The sequence below is a fragment of the Neopsephotus bourkii genome, unplaced genomic scaffold (assembly GCF_033783945.1).
Source record: "Neopsephotus bourkii isolate Nb327-2 ecotype Australia unplaced genomic scaffold, CSIRO-AGI_Nbou_v1 NB_1388, whole genome shotgun sequence".
Lineage (NCBI taxonomy): Eukaryota > Metazoa > Chordata > Aves > Psittaciformes > Psittacidae > Neopsephotus > Neopsephotus bourkii.
The window spans coordinates 1,590,833-1,603,862 of NW_026901866.1; the positions used below are offsets into that span (position 1 = coordinate 1,590,833).

Sequence of the window (13,030 nt, forward strand, 5' to 3'; positions counted from 1 at the left end):
AACATGTCCCCAACATTATAAAAATGCAGAGAGGCCACTGAAAACGCTAGAAAGCAAAAAAAAAAAAAATAAAATAAAATAAAATACCCACCATAAATATTTCCTTCAATTCAGTTTAAAATTTCTAAGCTCCTAAAACACCCATTCTTTCTTAGCTTCCTACTGATGAGTAAACTTGTCATACATCCTATCTCCTCATATTTAGCACGCTTTCTACTACTCCTTCACTTCAGCTGTACATCCAACACCTGCAAGAAGGCAATTGCTTACTTTTTTTTTGGCAAGACAATTCAGAATATACACTTCCCATCTAAATGAGCTCCGAATATACTTCTAAACATACATTCATTCAGTGCAAGAATAGCTGTAGGCTTCCCTAACTAGTACATCAGAAGGCAAGAGACTCTAGAAGTTGTAAGCTTCTTCCCTTCTTTCCATCTCTGAACAAGTCTTGCCATGGTAGGGCTATGGGCACCTGTCCCATAAATAAATGCACAAAAATACATAACTGCCTGTAGATATTTGCTTCAGCCCACTCATCCTCAGCAACTTTAGGGATGGGGAAAGAAAGGTTTTGTAGCAAGCCCACAAGTTAACAAACACATTCTCTTGTAGAACAAAGGAGGAGAGGTGAGATCTAGAGCCAAGTACTCCCAAATGAGAATGCCCTGCAGCAGAATCTCTTCTTCATACTGAGGCAACTCCAGCTGAGCAGCACTGGTGTTTCCAGGGGGAATGGGAAGGGGGGAGAAAATGGGGAGAGAAAAAAGTAAAGAAATAGTAAAGGTAAAAAAAAAAAAAAAAAAGAGGGAGGGTAACGTTCCAGCAATCAGGCTCAGCCTATTTACAGATCAAGCTTAAAAAACACATTTGTTATGGCCAGTGTTCTAAGTAGAATAGTGGATGCAGGGCGGTGGCCAAAATCCAAAGGGAGCCACGAGTCTGTGCCTCTCAGCTTACATGAAGTACATAGTCTTGGACAAAAGCAAAAGCACCCAGTACCCAGTTCCTCCTGACACTGAATGCCAGGATTGGACATAGATGTCTACAGAGTCTTTTAGGGTGTTTGTGGTGTCAGTTGTTTGCTTATTTCCCCACTGAGCTCAGCTTTGACAATCACATTACATACACACTAGTTCAACTCCCTTCTGGAGAACAAAAGGGGGGAAAGTACTAATTTTACTTCAAAGAGCAACTATTGCCATGACTGAAAGGATATTTTGTTCCACAGTTCACTTACTCTGCCATGGGCAGTATTCCAAATGATTCCAGCTGGATTAATGTCTTCATAGACTACTTCCATGCTTTCACTGAATGAGCTGGGTATTTAGTTCACTATCATGCTACGAAAACACACCTCTAACAGGTAACAGTTCAGGCCTCTATTTTTCTTAGAAACTGCCTTCTTTGAAATGAAGAGAGAAAACAAAATAATACTTGATAGCCCAAGGAGAAGAGAGCTTGATTTCTACTTCCCCAGAAGTACTTCAGGTCAGAGAACCTTTGTACCCTCATAAATAAATCTGGTCAGCTGTGAGGAGATATAAAGATGACTTAGAACTGCGGCTAGTGGTTGTAATTCCACTCAAAGACTTTTCTATTAAAAAATAACAATGAAACACTCAGGGCAGCATGTTTCAGGTACAGGGATGCTGAAGAACAATTTAAGTTTGGTATGTATGTCTCCACTGTTCAGCTGCATCAGTTTTGGTTGAAGGCCACATATTAATTCATTACCCTTTTTCTCTGGGGCTGTGCTCCACGATGGACATAGAGGACTTAGTGAGCCCCAAATTCTGCAAGAACAATGCTGGCCCATGAGGTTAGAGAGGAAGGTACAGGTAAGAGCTTTCTCATCTCCTCCTTTTACACTATAAGTGAAAAAAAGGCTCCTTACTCACAAACCTCTAGCACAGAGATGAAGCCCAACTGAGGCAGGTGTCTCCACCTCACTGATATACTGAGAACTAGTAATATTTACCCTTAATTGTTTTAAACAGTCTTCTAGCTGCTCTTTCCAGCACTCCTTTACTAAAAGCAGGTTAAGATAAGGAAAGGACCACTCCAGTATCTATCTCCTAGCAATCAGGACGCCTGGATGTGGACAAGTGCTGCATCACCCCAAGTCCTGCATCCCTAAAACAGCAAATGAGTGCACACAGACAAGTGCAAACAAAAGGGGACAAAAGAGTATTGACAAGCTTTTATAAACTTTATGTGGGACCCAGCATATTTTACAGGAGACAAGTATCATGACCATGTAAAATTGTAAGTTTTGACTTTAAGTCAAAAATAAATACTAAGAGAAAAAAGAATAAAGAAAGCAGTAATCTGTAAAGAGATAATGAAACTTTTCAACTCTAATACAGTTAAATAAAGGACATAAAACCAGGCTGATTTGTGTAACCACACAGGGTAACAAAATTAAAGCAACTTTAGAGCTAGACAACTCACAGATACCAAAATTACACACATCTGTTTACATTCAGTTTTCAAACCTTAACATCTGAATTGTAAGCAGTATCTGTAGCAGGCTGGCCACCCATTACTCTGTTAGAACCACAGTATCAACAACTGCTTCTTTACCAAGTTAAAAAAAACATATGTGCATATACATACATATTTTAACAATGAACCACGGACATTTCATTCTCCATATTGTTTTTTTGCTACATTCTATATATAGTAATATCATCTAAATGCTTTAAGAGGCAGCTGTTCAAAGTACATGATTTTTTTTTTTTTTGAGGTAGGTTTCTTGATCTCTTCTTCACTCCCAACCTGCACAGGGTCAATATGATCAAGTAAAGGCAGTCACTGCAGAAACTCAGGTTGCACAGACAAGACAGATGGTGGAACCTTTGGGGAGAACACAATGCTAGTAATTCAACAGCACAACTTGCTTATTTCCAGATGCTTCACCCATTGATCCCACTCAATGCCAGTTAACCAGAGAACTTCAGCTCTTATCTTACCACTTGGCATAGTTCTTACTTTTAATTCAGTAAAACCCTGCAAGAGCAACTTAGGAACCCCTGACAATTCTCATCAGTGGCAAAGCTGAGAGAACTGCAGTAAGGGATGGAACGGCTGCTTTGCCTTCACTTCTCCAGCAGCGAAGCAGAAAAATCTGTAGGAACAGATAAGTTGTGGTACTGCAGTTCTGGGGAAAATACAAGCTACAGCCACACTACATAAATCAGTCAGTCACAGAAGCAGTCAGAGATACTCTTCAAGTCAGTGTACCCACCCCAGAAGCACTGACATGCAGCCATGGCTAGAAACAACATCACAAAATTCCCTTCCCAATCTTTTCTTAAACAGCTTGCAAGTAGAAACAACAGCCTTTTGTTATAATCACACTCTAAAAAAAACACAGTTACTGTACTGTAGGCATTCAGTGAAAATATTTAATTCTCCATATTGTCTAAATCACACCAAATAAAAAAGTAATGGACAAATTATTATTAATGTAATCAGGTATATTAAACCCTATTCTGCAATATAAAAGCACCAGAATGTTGGCTGGGCATCAACAACACTCAATTCAGCAACAAAAAAAACAGGTCTAAATACACGTGTTGTATTTTCTGAATGAGAAACATATGGGCAACAGCCATAAGATGCACCATCTACACACTTGGGAAAGAAACTGTCAATAAGAAAAGGAAGGAAGTGTTCGCTTTCACTAGCCATGATGACAGATTAAATTTATCCCTTCTGATTCCATTGAAACTATGAATTAGTTCAAGGACCAAATCTGACACAAGTGAACAGTAAAGTTACACTTCGGTTCTCTAGCACTGCTGTTCATCAGAATTTCCTGGCCTGCTGCAGAGCCTGAAAATAGCATTATGCTTCAGATTCGGTCAAGATGGGTTTTGCTACAGCAATCAAAAAACCTGAGATTTTTGCAGTCAGCTCTGTATCGGCCATGATTCCAGATGCTCTGAAGAAACGATCTATGCATATCTGCTGCATGCACACAAACTAAAAGCAGTACTATTATCAAGTTGACTTCATCCCACATAGTTAGCAGAGTTATGACCAATAACACACAACTCTGAAAATATAAAGCTGACCTCAAAACCCCCAGTTTTTTCTTCAGGTTTCAAAATTCCTCAGGAAAAAGTAATTTCATGAGCTCCGTAAGAGACACCCTCCCCCCAAGAACACCTTAAACACTTGATGCATGCAGTTTAGCAAGATTTACTGCTAACTTTCATCCCTGGGTATGTGAATAGCAGGGTGCTTTTGCCTTTAAAAATTTAGTAGGCAACTAAACTGAACATTATACACAGTAAGCTTCTTAGTATTTTATTTGTTGCATCTTTTATACAGAATAAGCTTCACTGATATTTAATTCACTGCAGCATTCTGCTGATGTAGCAACAAAAGATTACATTATAAACAAAGAACAAATATTTTACTTTAATTTTTTATATAAGTGTAATTTTTTCAGTTGACAAACAGCATCACAATTACTGGAAAAACCTGAAATAAGCGTGTAAGCTAAGGCAATTTTTTTTATCTCCAATTGATAGTTTTCCTGTATTTATCATAAATATCAGAAGCTAAACTCCAGCAACTAAACATTTCTATAATTTCCTAGCAACCAGAATTCAAATAATGGAGAAAACACAGAACAACGACATTTCTTTTCACTTAAGTTGACATCTGCCATCTATTTACACTAACTATGTTAAATTCCAAAAAGATCATGGAGGGTAAGGAATTTTGAAATAACCTGTTAAACATTACTTAAAATGGCATTTTTGTAACTCAGGTCTGGGATTTAAAAATTACTAAAAACAATAAAAGACAATCCACTGCAGTATGTCTATACCAATATTACATAAAAAGACAAACTACTCCATAAAGTGTCACTGAGATGCTCAACCAAAAATAATATACATTTGTATCTATATCAAGATAAATATTACTGTAAAAATGCTCACATTAAAAAATATAGTTATTATTGTTTGGATTTTCATTAAAACTAGAAGGGACTACATGAGCTAGGGTATGAGGAATTCATATATAATGACATGCTTCCTCATCTTATAGCACTAATAAAAAAAAATAGAGAAAGCTCTATTATAAATCTTTAATAACGATGGTATAATTTCCTAGTTTCTTTTAAAAACTTTACTACATGGGTGTATGTGCATGCAAGTCTGTGCACATATGCCTGTGTACATCAACACACAAGCACATAAAAAATAAAGTGTACACATTACACATATACACGTTCCTGCATGTAACATTTCTGTAATGCAAACAGTATGCAGGGATTCCTCCATGCGACCATCAAGCACCACACGCTATGCTTTCTTATTTCTCTTTTTATGTTTTATCCAGTAAATTGCAATAACACTTTCATATCTGGCCAAGTCTAAGACCTTTAAAAATCATGATGTAATTTAGCCAAAACATCACACACAAGAAATAAATGATACTGCAAATACCGCAGATCACAAGTTCAACATGAAAGTTTCTCATGAAATGGAATGTAAATGATTCTAAAAATTAGTATTCAAAGATTAGTTAAATAGTATGGCAAACAGCTTGCATTTGTAGAAAGTTTAAAATGTAATTCACATTACAAAGACTGGAGATACTTTATAGGTAGAACTTTCAAATATGGATATGACTGGCTTTTATTTTTAAGCTTACTTCTATTAGAAATAGATTTGTTTCCTGTACAGGTGATGCTCTGTCTATACCATATACAGTAGAAAAATAAATTCTTTAGCAACCTAGAAATAGTTTATAAAACTCTTGAAGTTTCATTTTCTTTGCTAAACATGCCAATATTAGACTGAAAACTATAAATAAAAGCTATACAGACAACAGGTAAAGTAGAACAAGTTAAGAATACTACAATTTACACGACAGACTTTATTGTACTATTAACTCCTGTGCTTTGCAATAGGAATAGGGTTGACTTCTTTTTTGTTTATGTTTTCTTAGAAAAGATAATTACTTGCAAGAATATAACACAATATCAAGATAATTTATAATATACATGTACTTCAAACAGCAGCCCGCTTTATGGTATCGTAGTAATCTAGAATGATACTCCAAGTCATAATTAGAAGTACAATACCTAGGACATAAGTGGCAAAGGCAATTTTTATTTTGGGAAAATGAAGCAAATCAAACTCTTAAAAGCCTTAATTCTCAAAATCATCTATTTACTATAATACATACAAGACGATCTTAAATCTTGTTATAAGTGAAGATTACAACAGTGACCATCATAAAGCTTTTTTTTTTTTTTTTAAACTACACAAAACATTCTAGCAGCTGAATGAGTCGGAACTGTTTTCTTCTTTGCAGACCTAAAAAGGTGAACTTTGAGCATGAAATAAAAAAAGCTGCTATGAAAATTCTCACAGGTAGTGTTTTTCTATGGTCTCTTCTTTGCTACAATTTGTAACCTTCTAAGTTTTTTACCATTAACAAAATAATTAACCCAAAGATTTGTTTAAATTAAGCAGCATTCTTTTACAGCAAAACTGGTACCAAAGTAAAAGTAAAATATATGAAATAAAAAGAGATAATTTAAAAACATGGTGGAAAAAAAAAATCAGTCATTTGAATTTTTAGTACAACATACCACAGGAAAAAAAAAATTAATACAAGTTTATGTGATTTTATATATACACACTCCAAAGAGGTTAATTGTCAGTACCCAAAGTATTTATTGCTATGTATTAGCAATGCATTTTTGTATATCTTTAAAGGGTCACATAAAAATAGATTTAAAGAATAGATTAATTGAAGTCCTAGATTAAAACATTGTTTGGTTTAGAGAATTTTACTAAAACAAAATTCATGTTTATGTATGAAAAGTTATATAACCTTATCTGAAAATGTCATGAACTATTTTCTAAACACTACATGTATTCCCAAGTGGGAAAAATTAAAATATCTAAAATATATTAGATTAAGTTTACAAGACCATCAATGATCTTTTAAACATGCAGCTGTTTACAGAATTAACAGTTTTACAAAATGTTTAGTTCGGTAATGGAACAGAAAGAAGTAAATAGGCAACATCAAAATTTTTGTACAATATTTGAAACTCACTTTTACAACAAGCATGTCCTTGGTATTGTGCTGTAAGAAATAATAAGCAAGTTCACCCACCCTTAAACAAACTGTCCACAGGTTTACTTACAAGGAAAAATGGATGGTGAGGGACTGTAAAATTCTCAACAGTGCATTTTGCATCCTTTCATAAACCATCCTAAGCATACCGTCACATAAGTAGCCAGGAGATTACAAAATAAACTATCGCTGGGCTTTAGTTGTTTACACAGAATGCTCGTATGTGAATAAAATTGCCAAAAATAGCATGTTAAATAACAAAAACAGCCATAAAGCAGGCTGTAAGCACTGAATGTTTCATAAATGTAGTTTTTTAAATCATTAAATTTCTATAGAAAAATTTTATTCACAATATATTGTGACAAACTGTCACAGGAATGATATAGTGATTGCGATAAGGTATCATGCAGCAGCAGCTTTGTACTTTATAGCTATTTTTGCTTTTAAAAATTAAACCTCTCCAGTCATGCTTATCACACAGTTTTTATCTGCAGTGTGTAGAAATGAGGAACACAGTACAGGATATAACAAAAAGATGTCCAATTAGCTGGATCGGAATTATTTGTCATAAATATGAAGTATATTACTGTATCCTGAAACATGCATGTCTATAGCTTGTCCTTACTGTCCAGTGCCAGGCTGCCTGCAATCATCTTCTGTTTATATAATGCCAAGAGGGTCTGCTGGTAATTGTGACTGTATCAGCTGAGGCTGCAGCGGTGGTGGTAACTGAAGAGGTACCATTGGCTCTACCATCTGCACTGTGTTGGAAGGAGGTGGCTGACATGCCACTGGGTTAGGTGCTTCTACAATCTCTCCGTTGTAAAAGAAAAACTGACACTGTTGAATGAAGGTCTCTATAACCGACTGGTGGATTTTGGTGGTAGAAAGAAACTCTCTGTTTTCAAAATCAGGTCTCATCAAAGTAGGCCAGAAACAAATTGATAAGTTATCAGCAGTCATAAAGTTGGTTTTATATTGCTGACTAACCCTGAAATGAGAACAACATTTACAGTATGAAATACAACCAATATGAATTCAACTACAAATATTTTCATAGCTCTCTCACTGTAAGCATTCTTATTAAAGAGTCTCAAGGTTTTTATTACTATTCTCCAACTGTCCAGTTAAACAACCATTCTTGGTTTTGTTTAAGCTACTATGCAGAAGAAAATTTAGAAGCCATGACTTTTAAGATTTGAATAGGTAACAAATATAAATCTGATTCAGCTATTAATCAAGAAATAAGTTCAACATTCCACCAACATTTTGAAGTGACAATAATAAACTTTAAATTTCTGAACCAGCTACAGGATTTCACAAAAATAACACTTCATACATCAAAATGTCTACAAGACATCCAATAGAATGTCTTACGAAAATGGTTTCTTACTGTAGGACAGTCAATATTAACTAACTTCTATGACACTCATGATCTAAATTAATTATTAGAATACTATTATGAGAAAAGAAAAAACAAAACACAAACAAAACCAACCACAAACCATCCTGTTACAAAACTTATCTACAATTAAATGCCACCTCAGAAAAAAAATGCACTGCTTCTTGTAAGTTAGAAAGAGTCAGAATATTCTGTTTTCTAAAAAATACTCTGCATTCTAAAGCAATATCACCATTTTTTTCTAGAAGCAATTAATGAGAAATGAATGAAAAATTATGTGTTAATAAATCCAAGGCAATTCCTAAATTACAGTAGACAGTACAAAGGTAACAGCTACAGTTGTCCTGCAGAAATAGAGAGAAAATAAAACTTCAACAACTTGTCAGCTGCAATTTTGATGATCAACAAGAACAGACTGCTAGAATTTCTGACAGTTGGCTGCATTCCATAGATTCAAAAGCTGTGAAAACCATAGTAAACACTAGAATTAATGCTATAAGAAAATATTTTCACTCCTTTACACTGCATGTACAGTGGTAACTATAAAGGGTAGACTTCCATTTTAGCATGTGCATTACTTATTCCAAATAGTGTGAGGGTACACAAATACTGCCTTTCAATCTGGTTTGAATAAGCTTGGTCCAAGGGATAATCAGATACTACTTCTGAAAGACAGCAATATTCATAATTTTTTTCTTAAAAAAAATTGTATTTTACCTTTATTTAAGGATTAAAGAACCTGAAAATATAAATGTAAGCTTAAACTTTGTTTAGCATTTTTAAAGAGTTTTCTTCATATACCAGATTCGTTTGTGTATAAATTCCTCCTGACTCCAGTAAGCACAGGTTTATGAAGGGCAGGTCCTGCTTGACCAACCTGATCTTCTATGACAACGTGACCCACCTGGGTTAATGAGGGAAAGGCTGTAGATACTGTTTATTTGGACTCTAGTAAAGCAGTTGACACTGCCTGCCACAGCATTCTTCTGGAGAAACTGGCTGCTCATGGCCTGGATAGGTGGATTCTTCACTGGGTATAATATAGCTGGATGGCCAAGCCCGAAGAGCGGTGGTAAACAGTGTCACATCTAGTTGGCAACCAGCCACTAGGGGTGTCCCTCAGGGCTTGGTATTGGGGCCACTGATGTTCAATATCTCCACTGATTATCTGGATGAGGGGATAGAGTGCACTTCCAGTACTGCACTTTTCCAGCCGTTGTCTGAAAATGAGCCAGCTTGTGCCCAAGAAGCCAAGGATGCCAACAGCATCTTGGCCTGTATCAGCAATAGCACAGCCAGCAGGGTCAGGGAAGGGATTGTCTTCCTGTACTTGGCACTGGTGACGCCACACCTCCAATACTGTGATTGGTTCTGGGCCTCTCACTATTGAGGTGCTGGAGTGGGCCCAAAGAGCAATGAAGATGGTGAAGGGTCTGGAGCACAAGTCTGAGGAGGAATGGCTGAGGGAAACATGATTGTTTAGTCTGGAGAAGAGAAGGCTTATGGGGAACCTTATCGCTCTCCACAACTACCTGAAAGGAGGATGGAGTGAGGAGGTGGCTGGCCTAGTCTCCCAAGCAACAAGTAATAAAACAAATGGTAATGGCCTCAAGTTGCATCATGGGAAGTTTAGACTGGATATTAGGAAATTTCTTCACTGACAGGGTGATCAGGCACTGGGACAGGCTTCCCAGGGGAGTGGTGGAATCACCATCCCTGGAAGTGCTCAGAAGCCATGTAGATGAGTGACAGGGCTCTTCTACTTGCAGTAATCCAGTTACCTGACGGTACTACGCAAATAAGTGACCAGCTGAAGACTTATGACAATTCAGGTTGCCACTCTTTCACAGAAATTTCTATCAGGTCCATTAAGAACTACTGAACAGGTAGTCTGTGTCAAATTTGAGATGTTTTACTCCAGATACATGCAAGCATATCTTGCAATCCTGTAATATGTAAATGCATGGAATAATCACATTCATTGATATGATTTTATCTATTTTAGGGCTGAATTTGCTGTGTGAACTAAAAAGGGCTAAAATGTCCATTTCTGCCCACACATTACAGGCTCAGTTAAATCTTTACAAATACCTGCAAAAAAACCACAGACACACACACTACTCTGAAAAAATTTAACAACTTAAATGTTGTTAAAAGCTTATTGGTGTATATCTATGCAAAAGTGCCTGGCTGGAAAGCACCATTGTAGGGTAGGACCTGAAAGTCCTGGAGGGCAACAAACTGAACATGAGCCAGCAACGTGCCCCTGCGGCAAAGGCCGCCAACAGCATCCTAGCTTGCATTAAGAGTTCTGCCAGCAGGTCTACAGATGTGATCCTTCCCCTCTACTCAGCACTGCAAAGGCCACATCCGGAGTATGGGGTCCAGCTCTGGACAGTCAAGCACAACAGACACACATTGACACACTGGAACAAGGCCAGTGAAGGGACACAAAGATCATTAAGAGACAGAGAATCCCAAATGAGGAAAGGCTGGGCAAGTTTGAACTGCTTAGCCTGGAAAAGCTCAAGGGAAGTCTTAAAATTGGTTTTAAATACCCAACAGAAGGGTGTAAAGAAGATGGATTGAGAGAGATTGAGTGGTGTCTAGTGACAGGACAAAAAGCCACAGGCAGAAAACACTCATAGTAAATTCTGGCTGTGGGTAAGAAAACTTTTTTCTGTGAGGGTGACAGCACTAGCACAGGTTGCCCAAAGAGATTGTGGAGTCTACCTCCTTGGAGAAAACTGCAAAATAGTTAGACACAGTCCTGGGCAATCTGTTCTAGTTGACTCTTCCAAAGCAACGGGGTTGGACTAAACAATTGTTAAAGGTCAACAACCCTCCGATTCTGTCCAAAAATTAAAAAAAAAAAATAATAAAAAAATCCCCAAAACCACAAAACTCAAGCTGATCTTTAAGGAAGAAAACAAAACAAAACAACTCTGTCACTGCAGTACAAAGTAGTTCTTTCAAGGTTTTTCACTACGTACACCATTTGTGTAACTTTATAGTAGTGATGATGCGAGATATTTATACGTCGGCAAAATCTGAACAGAATATACAAACCTTTTATCAGCCTCTCCTAGTTTCATTTTCTACATTTACATTAACATGACCAATGCAGCATGAAACTTGCAATTCTAGTAGTCAATTCATTGTTACAAACAGTATTTTTTGCAATGCTACAACTTAAAATTTTAGTAGAAAAATACTAAACCTGTTTAGATGCGTTATTATGTATTTGAAGACATCATAGTTCACTGGGTGGAATTTCTTCACAATTTCTTTTAACTCATGTAGTCGTTCCGTCTTATCAATGACTTCTATAGGAATAAATGACATTTACTGACACATCTAGAAAGACATACTGAACAAAGTATTTCCAACTCTTTTTCCTATTATAATGGTACAGATAAGGTACCCACAGAAAAATGCTGAGTGAGAATTTTATAGAATTCCCATCTGCATATACTATTGCATTAAATATTTTTTAATTACAGAAGTATCTAGAAACAAAGTTATTTTTCTATATTGAAGCAGAATTATTTATCTGTGTTTAACAGTAAAGAATGACTTGATTAGCTCATTGTTGGCTTGTAGAATGATAACGAACAACATGACAGGGTTACTTCTTGCTAGGTTTTCCTCTGCTTACAAAATGTTGACTTCAATATAGCTAAAATTTATTTAGACTGAAGCTTCATAAAGATTTGGGGGAAGGAAGATATTCACACAAACATAGAGTATCTTAAGCTTAGCAGTTATTCAAAAAACAAAATATGAATTAAGCCTGGTGCAGCTATTTTAAATATACTGTTTAAAGGAGAACAGGGATTTTCAGAGGCCCAAGGGACATTATCTATGCTTCAAAGAGGAAATAATCAACATGTAAGGAAGAACTGGAGAATAAAAAAAAAAAATCACAAAAAAGCAATAACAACAAAAAAAGTTTTTTTAAGAAAAAGCAACCAGAAAGCAAAACGAAACAAAAAAAAAAAAAAAGAATGGTGCTGCTGAAACACCTGTGGGAAGTACTACTAAAGTCCTATAGAACCATACATTCTGTAGAATTATGGTTCATATCATAAAAAGGAATACAAGCTCACCTCTATTACTTGACTGCATTGGTAAAAGAAAAATATTTATGTAAGTCCACTTATATTCTATGCTATTGCAAGTTTTCAGTGAAATTCAACTGTATACTTTTAAGAAAAAAAACCAAACCCTAACTAGTTGCATTAAATAAGCGATTTGTCAGAAGACTACAGAAGAAATACCACAAATAGGTATCTACAGATATCATTCAAACCCACAAAACTTCTAGTGGACTGTATTAATCAAGTCCAGGCTCAAGCCTTAAGTTTACACTAGTATTTTCATGTTTTGAACAAAAAAGCATTAAGAATACAGCACTTTACAGCTGTATCCTCCAAAATGTGTAGCAGTCTTTTTTTGAAAGTTTGCTACCAATACAAGAGAGATATTCTTATAAGAAAAGGAAGAATTTAG

At 36.0% G+C, this 13,030-nt stretch overlaps 1 protein-coding gene across 2 annotated transcripts in view; it reads right to left on the minus strand.

The window, feature by feature from the left end:
- Positions 1-4,301: 4,301 nt before the first annotated feature.
- ARHGAP5 (Rho GTPase activating protein 5) overlaps positions 4,302-13,030 on the minus strand; it is a 45,628-nt gene continuing 36,899 nt past the window's right edge. The window contains exons 7-8 of one of the 2 annotated variants that reach the window (XM_061367606.1): positions 11,739-11,844; positions 4,302-8,107 (exon numbers count right to left, since the gene is read on the minus strand). In XM_061367606.1, coding sequence (XP_061223590.1) covers positions 7,777-8,107; positions 11,739-11,844 — 437 coding nt within the window. In that variant the 3' untranslated portion in view covers positions 4,302-7,776. The remainder of the gene's footprint in view (positions 8,108-11,738; positions 11,845-13,030) is intronic. The other variant, XM_061367607.1, reaches the window with a different exon arrangement.